The sequence below is a fragment of the Takifugu flavidus genome, chromosome 9 (assembly GCF_003711565.1).
Source record: "Takifugu flavidus isolate HTHZ2018 chromosome 9, ASM371156v2, whole genome shotgun sequence".
Lineage (NCBI taxonomy): Eukaryota > Metazoa > Chordata > Actinopteri > Tetraodontiformes > Tetraodontidae > Takifugu > Takifugu flavidus.
In genome coordinates, this window is record NC_079528.1 from 9,871,233 (window position 1) to 9,887,392 (window position 16,160).

At 43.4% G+C, this 16,160-nt stretch overlaps 3 protein-coding genes across 3 annotated transcripts; all 3 read left to right on the plus strand.

Moving 5' to 3' along the window:
* The first annotated feature begins 4,340 nt into the window (after positions 1-4,340).
* pcdhb (protocadherin b) lies at positions 4,341-6,925 on the plus strand. The gene has a single exon (XM_057044104.1). The coding sequence runs from the start codon at positions 4,445-4,447 to the stop codon at positions 6,908-6,910; it is 2,466 nt and encodes an 821-aa protein (XP_056900084.1). The 5' UTR covers positions 4,341-4,444; the 3' UTR covers positions 6,911-6,925.
* Positions 6,926-7,008: 83 nt separating this feature from the next.
* LOC130531893 (protocadherin alpha-C2-like) lies at positions 7,009-9,710 on the plus strand. Its single transcript, XM_057044070.1, is given in 2 exon segments — positions 7,009-9,667; positions 9,670-9,710. Coding segments are annotated over 2 exon segments (2,493 nt in total). The 5' UTR covers positions 7,009-7,215.
* Positions 9,711-12,446: 2,736 nt separating this feature from the next.
* On the plus strand, positions 12,447-15,680 carry LOC130531913 (protocadherin beta-15-like). The gene has a single exon (XM_057044103.1). It carries the CDS (start codon positions 13,037-13,039, stop codon positions 15,638-15,640), a length of 2,604 nt encoding a protein of 867 aa, XP_056900083.1. The 5' UTR covers positions 12,447-13,036; the 3' UTR covers positions 15,641-15,680.
* The last annotated feature ends 480 nt before the right edge of the window (positions 15,681-16,160 follow it).

The window sequence follows — 16,160 nt, forward strand, 5'->3', positions numbered from 1 at the left end:
ATTAAATTGTAATTCATATTTTTATCACGTGATCTGTGGTGAATCTCTGCTGAAATGGTACAAGCCGCCTCATTTTTGTCTACTTGCACTGTTAAACTGTGTCCACCAGAGGGCGCATTTGACAGTGTAAAATCTAATAAGTCTACGATACTGTAAAAACATTCTTCTTTTATTCTCTAAATAACGTCCACGTGTTAAAACCTGTCTTTCACCTGTATAATGGTGGAGCTATTTAAAAAATGTAACAATGTTACAATGAAGCAGAATTATGATTCCTTCTGCACGGCAGGAGAGTTAAATTAAGTCACGAAGGGGCTCCGTTTCAACACGACAGGTTCTATAATGTGGGTTCTACCTACCAAGGGTTCTCTACAGTATGTACAGAAAGACTCAATTTCAATGTACACAAGTAACTTCAGATATGTGAAATGTTGAAGAGGCTTTAATTTGACAAATAAATAAATAAATAAATAAATAAATAAATAAATAAATGCATACATACATAAATAAACAAACCTGTTATATCAAGCCAAACGTTTGTTCGTTGACGGTATAACACATTTGTCCAGCAGATGGCATCATTGAGTAAGATTATGGCGCAATGAACCGTTAATGGGAGAAAAAAAAGCTTGAATAATGAAAACTAAAACGAAAGCTGTAAAATCAAATTAATGAAATAACTCATTGTAAAGCTCCTTTTCTCATGGAGCATATGTCTAAAGTCGTCATACAGAGGACAGAAGAACAGAAAAATAATCTCATTTACAAGAGCAAGCAAAGGCTCTGTTCCTTCGGTCCACCACTAAACCTGCTGGTGTCAATGGAAAGAATCGAAGTATCTGAATGAACTTGGGCACAGAGGGATCTCTCTGTTTATCCCAATATTTGCTTCTTCAATTTCAGTCACCAGATGGTTAACGATTGATGACTGATTTGATGAGCCTGTATTGCAGGAGTTCTCTGCTGACCAGGGCGAGTGGCTTCAGAAAATAGATGGAACATGCAAAGCATGAATTGTTGATCTTATAATAGAAGAGACCGAGCACATGTGGTCTATACAGGCCCTTGACCACCAGCACTCACCGTCCTAAATGACAACTAATCTATTAGATAGAAGTGCAAAATCGAGTTTAGAAACATTAGTGATAAAACTTATACCTCTGTAGTGAAGTGGTGATTTAGGGATGTTTCTAGATGGTGTAGGTTTAGGCTGTGCACAAATGTCCAAAAGAAAACGGAGGGAAAGGAATTAAATAATTTAGTGAGGCCACTTAAAATGAGGAAAAGGTGAGCTTTGGAACAGCTGGACCCTGATCTTGCCTCCAGGGACAGCACAGAAGCTTTGACATTTTGTCTCTCAGTCATCAAAGTTGGCTAATTGATGGAATTTTAGATTTGTTTTCTCGTTCACAGAAGCCGAAGCTGCTCACAACTAGGATCATCTCTATGTAGGAGTCATCTTTACCTTTACCTCATCTTCCTCTTCATCACATCTCATTGAACCTGTGAGTGAGACGCTATTAAGCTCATTGTGCTTAGTTTTACAGCAGCAGTTACACAATGTTGCTACGATTGTTAGGCTGCTCTTTCTGTCGCTGGAGATGCAAACCTCTACGAGAGAATCCTGGAGCATAACAAGATTGTTTAGGCACTCAATCTTCCCAACACTACTCTAGACCTTGTGAGAATATTAAAAATTGCACTATTATAGCATTTAACCTTAAGTCAAATGCTCATATGGGGCCCTGCGATGAACTGGCGACTCATCCAGGGGTGGATCCTGCTTTCAACCATTGTGGAGCCTCCCAGTGACCCCGAAAGACAAAAGAAGACAAGAAAATATTAAGTCTCAGGCCACAAAATAAAGAGTTTGTAAGTGTGAGCTAATTTTCTCTTCATGGTCGCAGATGACGTCACCACCAGAGTCGACCTAATCCTCTGGTTTAGAGAGTTTAACTTTCAACTGTTGAAAGTCCAAGAGAATGTGGACGGGCCACATAGTTGACAATGATACGGAGCCCCTGTGTGAGCATCACCTACTCTGGAATGTTTGTTGTTGTTTACAAGCTACGTTACTGAGCAAAGTTAGAATATATTCAGTTCATCTTTGCAATGCACTGATTCTCCTCTCACATTTGTCTCCCCCCATGACGGCTTCTGGGAGGCACGAATACACTTAATAATTTGATATTGGCTGCAATATCTAGCATATATATAACAGCACTTTGAAACCAAGAACTCCCTCACACACAGTATGGAGGGAGAATCCAGCCAGCTCAGTTTCATACATGTTCAGTGTGCATGAAGGTGCATTCTTGCCTGTGCTTCCTGTCAAGGTCAGCAGAGCAGATTTAATGGGGCCATAAAAGTGGTCAAATACACAAGCTGCTCCAAGGTTGAGATGTCGAACCATTGGCCTGTGAACCCGTCATCAGGTCAAAATCTTCTCTGTGGCATTTTCAGGAACTCTCTGGATGTGTTGTTGTTAGTCCTGGTGGAGGTTTCCAGGCATTACTAAGCATATGAGACATGGTGACAGCAGCAGTCGGTGCTGGAGGGTGCTGTGGGACCTACTACTGTAGCAGTGCTCGTAATAAATGTTGAGATGCCTTGAAAACTTGTCATGAGTAAAACTTGCCTTATAAAATTAATGCTTCAGGGGGATTTTAGGATTTGTATTTTTCTTACACTTTAGGCTAAACTGAAACACAGTCCGTTGTTGTTTGGAATAAGGTTTAGCCTCATGCTTAACAATGAGATTCATTTTACTGTCTAACTGTCTGATGCCCCAGACAGTTAGGCCCCAGATCGGCACCAGGCCCCAGATCGGCACCAGGCCCCAGATCGGTACCAGGCCTTGGGTTGAGGGGGCTATAATTGCCACAAATATACTATATTGTGTTTTGATTCCAATTGCTTTACCACATATCATCAAGCAGATTACTATCATTAGACAGTTTTATCCTTTACTGCCTATTTATGCCAAATGACAATGTTAAGATTTGACATGGCTGAGCTGAGTTTCACGTCTGCTTGAGCAGCATGGACACTAGCAAGGAAAGCTAGGAAATAAACTGACCTCTTTAGCAAGTTTTCTTCATGAGGCTGCTGGAGAACAAGCCACAGACAACGAAAATAATGAGAAAGTAGAAAAGGAAAGAAAGTAAAGGAAAGAAATCGAAACGCAACCAAAACTATGATGACTGTCACATTTAATTCGCTTCTGGAGAGCAGCTGCTCCTAATCTGGTGAGCATAGTGTGCAGGAAATAAAGTTATGACAGTATCAAAGTTAGTTTGGCACCTGAAAACAAAACATCCCGCTCTTAATGACAAATTATTTGACTATTACGAGAGAATAATAGAGAAGAGAAAATTGGGAAACAGTTAATTCTACCAGCAGCCGAGGACATTTATTATATGGTGACACTGCAGTAAAGCTGGACAGGTTTTTCTATCCCATAATATGTTTAAGAGGAGAGTAGATGACATGGCAGATGATGTTTAAAGCCTGCTACTAGAAAGAGTAGATGCATCCCCGTTGTATGTCCTGAGAAAAGTAGGGACAGTTTTTTTGTTTGTCAGATACATCAACCAAGGTGATCCTTGGATCTGCTCACCAAAACTATGGAAGAGCAGATATACAAGGCCGACCAGGTGAACTCTGAGCTGTGTGCTGATGGAGCAGGAGGAAAGGCTATGAAATGTCTGTTCTAGCTCCCATTAAAATGATCAGTACTGTCTAAAGGGGATTTTTCAGATGATTAACTGGCTGAACAGTTTAGGATCCACTGGCTAAAGGTCCACAACAAAAGACTGATTTCATACATTAAATGATGTGAGGTTTTACAGCACAAATCACCCCCAAACTACAGCTTGTGCATAGCTTAGCTGCCAGCATCAACTGCAGAACCCCCTCCTCTCAACACATCACCCTTCTTTATATGCCTTTAACATGCTGCTCCATACTCCCCCCCCCCGCCCCCACCCAGATCTCAGCGACACCAACATTCACTGTCGTACTGTCAGGGCAGCCTCAGCCTCATCCCTCTCTCCTTATGCCTGGAATCCATCTTCTTTCAAGTTTTACTTGTTTTTTTCACCTTCAAAACTTCAGTGAAATAAATTAGAATATAAATAATAGTATGAGACATAAATTATAACAGAATTGAAAGATCTTTACAGCAGCATTTTAGTTATTCACTCGCTTCTTTATTTTTGCAATCTTTGTTGTCGCATATCAGAATAATCTGGTACTCCCATTCTACCACATCTTCTTCTCTACCACATGGTGTCGCTGTTGACCACTGCAACGTCATCCATCTCTCCGTTATAACGGCACACCCATTCACAAACGGTTCAGATCAACCTGGGACAATGGTTTTTCCTCTCTGAAGGATTATTGAAACAAAAAATCTGTATTTCTGACTCCTGCAGAGGAAACGATGCGGCTTTGGGACACAGTCTTGGTCTTGGGTGCTGTATGGCCCGCTGCTTTGTGTGTGACACGGTACTCCATAGCCGAGGAGATGGAGAGAGGGGCTGTGGTGGCCAACCTCGCTGCGGATTTGGGACTTGAACCAGGGGGACTGGCTCAACGGGAGGTAAAACTTGATATCTTCCATAATAAAAAATATCTAGATGTCAATAAAAATACAGGGGAGTTGTTTATAGTGGAGAGCATGGACAGGGAATATCTCTGTCCGACCAAAACGACGTCCTGCTTTCTGAAGCTCGATGTCATCATAGAAAGCCCATTGCGCATTTTTAACATTGAACTTGGAATAACGGACATAAATGATAATGCTCCACACTTTCGACGTGACAGAGTCGAGCTCGACGTCTCGGAATCGGCGTCGCCCGGGGAGAGATTCTCCCTCCCCAACGCGGTGGATCCAGATGTTGGCATGAATACGATTAAAACCTACTCGCTGAGCAACAGCGAACACTTCGCCATAGAAATCCAGACAGGAAGTGATGGGACACAATATGTTGATATGGTGCTCACCAAGTCTTTAGACCGAGAGCAGAAGGCTGTGCATCATTTAATTCTGACGGCCGTGGACGGAGGAGTGCCTGTGCGCTCCGGCACCGCGGATATTATTGTGAAAGTACAAGACACGAACGACAACCCTCCCCGCTTTGACAAGAAGGTTTACACGGTCAATATGACAGAAAACACGCCAGTCGGCGCCTTGGTGATGAAACTGAACGCCACTGATCTGGATGAAGGTCTGAATTCAGAGTTAGTCTACTCCTTCACGCTTTACACGTCAGAAAAGACGCAAAATGTCTTCGCGGTGAATCCAGAGACGGGCGAGATCACTGTGAAAGGCACCGTCGATTATGAAGACATGAAGTTTTACGAGCTGCACATCGAGGCCAGAGACAAAGGGACACATCCCTTATTGGGACAGTGCAAAGTGGTCATCCTCGTGACGGACATCAATGATAATTATCCCGAAATTACAATACAGTCTGTTAAAAACACGGTGGAGGAGAATATCCCAGTAGGAACCGTCATTGCGCTGGTGGCCATAAGGGACAGAGACACAGGAGAAAACGGCAAAGCAACATTAACTTTTAATCAGAACCTTCCATTTATTCTTAACCAGTCGTCGGAGAGACCAGATCATTACAGCCTTTTAGTGTCTGAACCGTTAGACCGCGAGTCAGTGCCGGATTATGACATCACACTGATTGTGACAGATGCGGGAACGCCTCCTTTATCTGACAATGAAACCATACATTTACACCTAATGGACATTAATGATAATGCTCCTCACTTCCCTCAGTCATTTTATACGATACGTGTCACTGAGAATAACGCACCGGGGGCCTTGCTCAGTTCTCTGACGGCCTTTGACCCTGACCTCCACGAGAACCAGTATTTAGTTTACTTCATCCTAGAGAAGGAGATCGCCAACACGTCCATGTCCATGTTGTTCTCCATCAACCCAGAGGACGGAAAACTTTATGGGCTGAAAACTTTTGACTATGAGATTGAGAAGGAGTTTCTTTTCCACATTGAGGCCAGAGACTCTGGTTCTCCTCCACTCAGCAGCAACGTGAGCGTCCACATCATTATTGTGGACCAGAACGACAACGCTCCGGTCATTGTGTCTCCGTGGCGTGCGCAGGGCTCTGTGGTGGAGGAAAAGATCCCCAGATCCACTGACAAAGGTTCTCTGGTTGCCAAGGTGATAGCTTTAGACGTGGACTCGGTGCACAACTCCAGGATCACCTACCAGTTACTCCAGGTGACTGACGCCACCTTGTTCAGTCTGGATCAGTACAACGGAGAGATCCGGACCATGAGGATGTTCAGCTACAGAGATCCACGCCACCAGAGACTGGTTGTTGTTGCCAAGGACAACGGGAACCCTGCTCTGTCTGCCACCGTCACCATTAAGCTGTCCACAGTGGAGACTGCTGTTAAAGCCTACTCTGACCTGACTGAGGTTCCTCTGGAATACGACATCTTCTCAGACCTGAACCTGTACCTGGTCATCGGTCTGGGCTCAGTGTCATTTCTGCTGCTCATCACCATCCTGGTCACCATCGTCATCAAGTGTCAGAAACCCAAGGCCAGCAAGGCTGCTCCTCCCTGCAGGAACAGTGTGATCAGTGAGAGAAACTCCACCATCGCTGATTCCACTCTGGTGTCCAACGATGCGTACTGGTACAGCCTGTTTCTAGCAGAGACCAGGAAAGGGAAACTGGTGGTTAGACAGCCTGTGCCAAAGGGCTCCAGGTACATCGTGTCCAGTATACCCAGAGGTACAGGAATGACCGACACTAGTGGCTCCGCTCCCTCTACTCTGCAGGTGAGCAAACAAGACACACATTTGCTTTTAGTAATATTTAAGTTTGCATCTTCAACTATTACATTCATTTTAAAATATTTGTAAGATTTGAAATGTAGATACGTTTAAAGTAAAAATATCTGTGTTCAGTATTAGTGATATACAAGGAGTGGCGCTGTTGACTATTAAAATATCAGCTCACAGAGAGGATGAATCTATGTGTGTCAGCTCCGCGGTCCTGAACGCACCAGCAGCAAATCGGCTTCGTTTCGGTCTCAATCGAGGGAAATTTTGTAGAGATTTATATCGCATTTGCTTTTGTCTGTGAAGTCATAATTGCAAGTGAGAAAACTGCTCTTCAATATCTTAATTGCGGTGAATGGATCATTAAACGGATAAATCAGAGAACAATGGGGACCACTGTAACGATGCGCCAAAACAAAAGGTACGTGGCGATCATGGCTTTATTTTCTATCGTTTACGGGACATCTGCTTCGGTGACACATTATTCAATACCAGAGGAAATGAAAGAAGGATCGGTGGTCGCAAATCTCGCCACAGATCTCGGCCTTGACGTGAAAACGCTGAATCAGAGGAAGATGCGTCTCGACATCATCGCCAATAAGAAATATCTGGATGTGAACAAAGAGACAGGAGAACTGTATGTTGTGGAGAAGATTGACAGAGAATATATTTGTCCGACGAAGACAACGACATCTTGCTATCTCAGGTTGGAAGTAATACTTGAGAATCCACTTCGTATTTTTAATATTGAAGTCGAACTACTGGATATAAACGACAACGCCCCGCAATTTCGGAGAGACGCTATTCATTTAGACATATCTGAAGCGACACCGAGGGGAGAGAGATTCTCTCTCAGTAACGCAGTTGATCCTGATGTTGGAAGTAATTCTGTAAAAACATATCAGCTCAGTGAAAATGATTATTTTAACATTGAAGTTCAGACAGGAAGAGAGGGAACCAAATTTGCCGATTTAATCTTAAAAACGACCTTAGATCGTGAGCAGCAGTCTGTCCATAATTTAATTCTGACAGCGGTAGATGGAGGGAAACCTGCTCGGTCTGGTACTGCAAGTGTGATCGTTCATGTGATGGACACAAACGATAATTCACCCACATTTGATCAAATTAATTATAATTTAGAAATAATGGAGAATTCCCCTATTGGAAGCCTGGTTATTCACCTGAATGCAACAGACTTGGATGAAGGATCAAATTCAGATTTAACATATTCATACAGTTTATACACATCAGAGAAAACACAGGAAACATTTCATTTAAATCCATCCACAGGTGAAATTACAGTTAAAGGACTATTAAACTATGAGGATTTTAAAATTTATGACATGGAGGTGATAGCCACTGACAAAGGAGTCAATAGTTTATCAGGACAGTGTACAATCAAAATTGTAGTTGAAGATATGAACGATAACCACCCAGAAATATCTATCAAGTCATTTCAGACTCCAGTCAATGAAAACATAGATGTAGACACAGTGATAGCTGTAGTTAGTGTGAGTGATAAAGACTCAGGAGATAATGGAGTGGTTGATCTGCATATTCCTGATAAAATGCCTTTTAAACTGAGGCAATCCTCTGATAACTATTATGAATTAGTGGTGTCAGAGCCGTTAGACCGTGAGAAGGTTCCAGAGTACGACATCACTTTCACAGTAACAGACAGAGGCTCTCCTCCTTTATCGGACAATGAAACCATGACGTTGGAGCTGCTGGACATTAATGATAATGTTCCTCACTTCCCTCAGTCATTTTATACGATACGTGTCACTGAGAATAACGCACCGGGGGCCTTGCTCAGTTCTCTGACTGCCTTTGACCCTGACCTCCACGAGAACCAGTATTTAGTTTACTTCATCCTAGAGAAGGAGATCGCCAACACGTCCATGTCCATGTTGTTCTCCATCAACCCAGAGGACGGAAAACTTTATGGGCTGAAAACTTTTGACTATGAGATTGAGAAGGAGTTTCTTTTCCACATTGAGGCCAGAGACTCTGGTTCTCCTCCACTCAGCAGCAACGTGAGCGTCCACATCATTATTGTGGACCAGAACGACAACGCTCCGGTCATTGTGTCTCCGTGGCGTGCGCAGGGCTCTGTGGTGGAGGAAAAGATCCCCAGATCCACTGACAAAGGTTCTCTGGTTGCCAAGGTGATAGCTTTAGACGTGGACTCGGTGCACAACTCCAGGATCACCTACCAGTTACTCCAGGTGACTGACGCCACCTTGTTCAGTCTGGATCAGTACAACGGAGAGATCCGGACCATGAGGATGTTCAGCTACAGAGATCCACGCCACCAGAGACTGGTTGTTGTTGCCAAGGACAACGGGAACCCTGCTCTGTCTGCCACCGTCACCATTAAGCTGTCCACAGTGGAGACTGCTGTTAAAGCCTACTCTGACCTGACTGAGGTTCCTCTGGAATACGACATCTTCTCAGACCTGAACCTGTACCTGGTCATCGGTCTGGGCTCAGTGTCATTTCTGCTGCTCATCACCATCCTGGTCACCATCGTCATCAAGTGTCAGAAACCCAAGGCCAGCAAGGCTGCTCCTCCCTGCAGGAACAGTGTGATCAGTGAGAGGAACTCCACCATCGCTGATTCCACTCTGGTGTCCAACGATGCGTACTGGTACAGCCTGTTTCTAGCAGAGACCAGGAAAGGGAAACTGGTGGTTAGACAGCCTGTGCCAAAGGGCTCCAGGTACATCGTGTCCAGTATACCCAGAGGTACAGGAATGACCGACACTAGTGGCTCCGCTCCCTCTACTCTGCAGGTGAGCAAACAAGACACACATTTGCTTTCAGTAATATTTAGGTTTGCATCTTCAACTATTACACTTATTTTACAATTTTAGTGTGATTTCATGTGTCGATACTTTTAAAGTAAAAATATCTGTGTTCAGTATTAGTGATATACAAGGAGTGGCGCTGTTTACTATTAAAATATCAGCTCACAGAGAGGATGAATCTATGTGTGTCAGCTCCGCGGTGCTGAACGCACCAGCAGCAAATCGGCTTCGTTTCGGTCTCAATCGAAGGAAATTTTGAAAAGATTTACATCGCATTTGCTTTTATCTTTGAAGTCATAATTGCAAGTGAAAAACTGCTCTTCAATATCTTAATTGCGGTGCATGGATCATTAAACGGATAAATCAGAGAACAATGGGGACCACTGTAACGATGCGCCAAAACAAAAGGTACGTGGCGATCATGGCTTTATTTTCTATCGTTTACGGGACATCTGCTTCTGTGACGCACTATTCAATACCAGAGGAAATGAAAGAAGGATCCGTGGTCGCAAATCTCGCCACAGATCTCGGCCTTGACGTGAAAACGCTGAATCAGAGGAAGATGCGTCTCGACATCATCGCCAATAAGAAATATCTGGATGTGAACAAAGAGACAGGAGAACTGTATGTTGCGGAGAAGATAGACAGAGAATATATTTGTCCGACAAAATCTTCAGCGTCTTGTTATTTGAAACTAGAAGTAATTCTTGACAACCCAGTACGTATTTTTAACATAGAAGTGGAAATTCTGGATATCAACGACAACGCCCCGCAGTTCCGTCGCGACATCATTCATTTAGACATATCTGAAGCGACACCGAGGGGAGAGAGATTCTCTCTCAGTAACGCAGTTGATCCTGATGTTGGAAGTAATTCTGTAAAAACATATCAACTGAGTGAAAACGAATATTTCATCATTGAGGTCCAAACCGGACGAGACAGTTCAAAATTTGCAGAATTAATTTTGAAAAAGGCTTTAGATCGTGAGCAGCAGTCTGTCCATAATTTAATTCTGACAGCGGTAGATGGAGGGAAACCTGCTCGGTCTGGTACTGCAAGTGTGATCGTTCGAGTTTTGGACACAAATGATAATTCACCTACTTTTGATAAAAGTAACTATAATTTAGAAATAATGGAAAATTCCCCTATTGGAAGCCTGGTTATTCACCTGAATGCAACAGACTTGGATGAAGGATCAAATTCAGATTTAACATATTCATACAGTTTATACACATCAGAGAAAACACAGGAAACATTTAATTTAAATCCATCCACAGGTGAAATTACAGTTAAAGGACTATTAAACTATGAGGATTTTAAAATTTATGACATGGAGGTGATAGCCACTGATAAAGGAGTCAATAGTTTATCAGGACAGTGTACAATCAAAATTGTAGTTGAAGATATGAACGATAACCACCCAGAAATATCTATCAAGTCATTTCAGACTCCAGTCAACGAAAACATAGATGTAGACACAGTGATAGCTGTAGTTAGTGTGAGTGATAAAGACTCAGGAGATAATGGAGTGGTTGATCTGCATATTCCTGATAATATGCCTTTTAAACTGAGGCAATCCTCTGATAACTATTATGAATTAGTGGTGTCAGAGCCGTTAGACCGTGAGAAGGTTCCAGAGTACGACATCACTTTCACAGTAACAGACAGAGGCTCTCCTCCTTTATCGGACAATGAAACCATGACGTTGGAGCTGCTGGACATTAATGATAATGTTCCTCACTTCCCTCAGTCATTTTATACGATACGTGTCACTGAGAATAACGCACCGGGGGCCTTGCTCAGTTCTCTGACTGCCTTTGACCCTGACCTCCACGAGAACCAGTATTTAGTTTACTTCATCCTAGAGAAGGAGATCGCCAACACGTCCATGTCCATGTTGTTCTCCATCAACCCAGAGGACGGAAAACTTTACGGGCTGAAAACTTTTGACTACGAGATTGAGAAGGAGTTTCTTTTCCACATTGAGGCCAGAGACTCTGGTTCTCCTCCACTCAGCAGCAACGTGAGCGTCCACATCATTATTGTGGACCAGAACGACAACGCTCCGGTCATTGTGTCTCCGTGGCGTGCGCAGGGCTCTGTGGTGGAGGAAAAGATCCCCAGATCCACTGACAAAGGTTCTCTGGTTGCCAAGGTGATAGCTTTAGACGTGGACTCGGTGCACAACTCCAGGATCACCTACCAGTTACTCCAGGTGACTGACGCCACCTTGTTCAGTCTGGATCAGTACAACGGAGAGATCCGGACCATGAGGATGTTCAGCTACAGAGATCCACGCCACCAGAGACTGGTTGTTGTTGCCAAGGACAACGGGAACCCTGCTCTGTCTGCCACCGTCACCATTAAGCTGTCCACAGTGGAGACTGCTGTTAAAGCCTACTCTGACCTGACTGAGGTTCCTCTGGAATACGACATCTTCTCAGACCTGAACCTGTACCTGGTCATCGGTCTGGGCTCAGTGTCATTTCTGCTGCTCATCACCATCCTGGTCACCATCGTCATCAAGTGCCAGAAACCCAAGGCCAGCAAGGCTGCTCCTCCCTGCAGGAACAGTGTGATCAGTGAGAGAAACTCCACCATCGCTGATTCCACTCTGGTGTCCAACGATGCGTACTGGTACAGCCTGTTTCTAGCAGAGACCAGGAAAGGAAAACTGGTGGTTAGACAGCCTGTGCCAAAGGGCTCCAGGTACATCGTGTCCAGTATACCCAGAGGTACAGGAATGACCGACACTAGTGGCTCTGCTCCCTCTACTCTGCAGGTATGGCAATACCTATACTACTACTGCTCATATGTCTCGATAATATTTGCAATGATGTTTAAGTAAAAGACAATTTTACGCTATAACTAATTTCTTCATTGACATATTGGAGACCAATTTCCTTTTCCTTGCAAGCAAAATAAATTACAATGATTACCCCCTTTTTTCAAATAAGTGTAATTGGAGATATAGATAATCTCTAAAACATTAGTTTTACACCAACATATTTACAGAGATGAGCAATAGAGCAACAAATGTAAGGATTTTTTGAAAATAAATAACCCCAAAAATGTGACATTGCAAACAGAATTAGTTTTCAGACAAAGTTTTGTAGTCTGTCCACCAATCTCCTCACAGTAGTCAAGGGCTGCTTCACCTTAACCATCTAAAATGATAATTCATAAATAACATCTTAAATCTTCAATATCGAATCAAATACATGTAGGCTTTAGTTATGTGACTAGTTAATCACAGTTGTCACCCTTTTGAGATATAATTTTATCGTTCACTGATTCCCTCGATGTCGACACTGAAATTTAATTCAATATATTATTTCCTTTCAACACAAGCGGCCTTAGAAATCTTTTCACGTGCAAAATCTACAAAACAGAATTCATGTCGCTGCTCTCCAGCAAAACTAACAGCGCTCCTTGGTTGCTGATGTCACTCTATCTGGACGATGATTGGACGCTGAGCAAGCAGCCGTTTCAGACGTCAAACTGCTGGTCACAGAATACAGAAACGCTGGTCTTGCAGACTTTCAATGACTTGAATCCCTCGGTGGTCGGATTTTTACTGATTGTACGTAGGAGTGTGGCAATTTTTGTGGAAGGAATTTCAAAAATGGTTCGTAAACGTCTTCCTCATTTCCAGCCGGGGTATGTTTCACTATCTCTCTTTATCTCTGTCTTTGTGAACGTGGCGGTCGCCGTCACGCATTATTCTATTCCTGAAGAAATGGAGGAAGGTTCTGTGGTGGCTAATTTAGCCACGGATTTGGGATTAGACGTGAAAACACTGAATGAGCGAAAAATACGTGTCGACGTTGTGGGTAATAAAAAATACCTCGACATCAACAAAGACACGGGAGAGTTAGTCGTCTCCGAAAGAATTGATAGAGAATTTCTATGCTCTTCGAGGACACCGACCTCGTGCTTTATCAGGTTAGACGCCACAATTGAAAATCCAGAACGAATGTTTAACATTGAGGTGGAAATTATGGACATTAATGACAACGCTCCACATTTCCGACGAGGAACGATGCATTTGGACATCTCCGAATCGAGCTCCGTGGGTGAGAGATTCTCCTTGAATAATGCTGCAGATCCAGATGTTGGAAGCAATTCCGTTAAAGATTATCACCTGAGCGCAAGTGAGCATTTTTCAATAAATATTCAGACCGGAAGGGACGGGTCAAAGTTTGCAGATTTGATTCTGACCAAAGCTTTAGACAGAGAGCTGCAGGCTGTTCACAACCTGATCCTGACTGCGGTGGACGGTGGAGTTCCCACGCGCACAGGAACAGCCAGCATCGTTGTGCGCGTACTTGACGTGAACGACAACGCCCCTTCATTTGGCAAAGACAAATATGTGGTAGATGTGATGGAGAACTCTCCAATAGGCAGCTTAGTCATCAAGCTGAACGCCACTGATCTAGACGAAGGCTCCAATTCTGACGTAGTTTATTCTTATAGTTTATACACATCAGAGAGAACGCAGCAGATATTTAATTTAAATGCAGAAAATGGTGAAATCAGGGTGAGAGAGATGATCAATTACGAAGATCTAAAACTTTATGAAATGGAGATAATTGCCAGTGATAAGGGGACTAATCTCTTAACTGGTCAGTGTAAAGTGACGATTCAGGTGACAGATATGAACGATAACCACCCAGAAATATCTATCAAGTCATTTCAAAGCCCAGTGAAAGAAAACATAGATGTAGACACAGTGATAGCTGTCGTTAGTGTGAGTGATAAAGACTCAGGAGATAATGGAGTGGTTGATCTGCATATTCCTGATAAAATGCCTTTTAAACTGAGGCAATCCTCTGATAACTATTATGAATTAGTGGTGTCAGAGCCGTTAGACCGTGAGAAGGTTCCAGAGTACGACATCACTTTCACAGTAACAGACAGAGGCTCTCCTCCTTTATCGGACAATGAAACCATGACGTTGGAGCTGCTGGACATTAATGATAATGTTCCTCACTTCCCTCAGTCATTTTATACGATACGTGTCACTGAGAATAACGCACCGGGGGCCTTGCTCAGTTCTCTGACTGCCTTTGACCCTGACCTCCACGAGAACCAGTATTTAGTTTACTTCATCCTAGAGAAGGAGATCGCCAACACGTCCATGTCCATGTTGTTCTCCATCAACCCAGAGGACGGAAATCTTTACGGGCTGAAAACTTTTGACTACGAGATTGAGAAGGAGTTTCTTTTCCACATTGAGGCCAGAGACTCTGGTTCTCCTCCACTCAGCAGCAACGTGAGCGTCCACATCATTATTGTGGACCAGAACGACAACACTCCGGTCATTGTGTCTCCGTGGCGTGCACAGGGCTCTGTGGTGGAGGAAAAGATCCCCAGATCCACTGACAAAGGTTCTCTGGTTGCCAAGGTGATAGCTTTAGACGTGGACTCGGTGCACAACTCCAGGATCACCTACCAGTTACTCCAGGTGACTGACGCCACCTTGTTCAGTCTGGATCAGTACAACGGAGAGATCCGGACCATGAGGATGTTCAGCTACAGAGATCCACGCCACCAGAGACTGGTTGTTGTTGCCAAGGACAACGGGAACCCTGCTCTGTCTGCCACCGTCACCATTAAGCTGTCCACAGTGGAGACTGCTGTTAAAGCCTACTCTGACCTGACTGAGGTTCCTCTGGAATACGACATCTTCTCAGACCTGAACCTGTACCTGGTCATCGGTCTGGGCTCAGTGTCATTTCTGCTGCTCATCACCATCCTGGTCACCATCGTCATCAAGTGTCAGAAACCCAAGGCCAGCAAGGCTGCTCCTCCCTGCAGGAACAGTGTGATCAGTGAGAGGAACTCCACCATCGCTGATTCCACTCTGGTGTCCAACGATGCGTACTGGTACAGCCTGTTTCTAGCAGAGACCAGGAAAGGAAAACTGTGGTGGTTAGACAGCCTGTGCCAAAGGGCTCCAGGTACATTGTGTCCAGTATACCCAGAGGTACAGGAATGACCGACACTAGTGGCTCTGCTCCCTCTACTCTGCAGGTATGGCAATACCTATACTACTACTGCTCATATGTCTCGATAATATTTGCAATGATGTTTATGTAAAAGACAATTTTACGCTATAACTAATTTCTTCATTGACATATTGGAGACCAATTTCCTTTTCCTTGCAAAAAATAAATTACAATGATTACCCCCTTTTTTTCAAATAAGTGTAATTGGAGATATAGATAATCTCTAAAACATTAGTTTTACACCAACATATTTACAGAGATGAGCAACAGAGCAACAAATTTAAGGATTTTTTGAAAATAAAAACCCCAAAAATGTGACATTGCAAACAGAATTAGTTTTCAGACAAAGTTTTGTAGTCTGTCCACCAATTCCTCACAGTAGTCAAGGGCTGCTTCACCTTAACCATCTAAAATGATAATTCATAAATAACATCTTAAATCTTCAATATCGAATCAAATACATGTAGGCTTTATTTTTGTGACTAGTTAATCACAGTTGTCACCCTTTTG

What these genes read in the sequence shown, in the direction of transcription:
- LOC130531913 (XM_057044103.1), top strand. Translation starts at nt 13,037, where the DNA reads ATGTCGCTGCTCTCCAGCAAAACTAACAGCGCTCCTTGGTTGCTGATG.
- pcdhb (XM_057044104.1), top strand. Translation starts at nt 4,445, where the DNA reads ATGCGGCTTTGGGACACAGTCTTGGTCTTGGGTGCTGTATGGCCCGCT.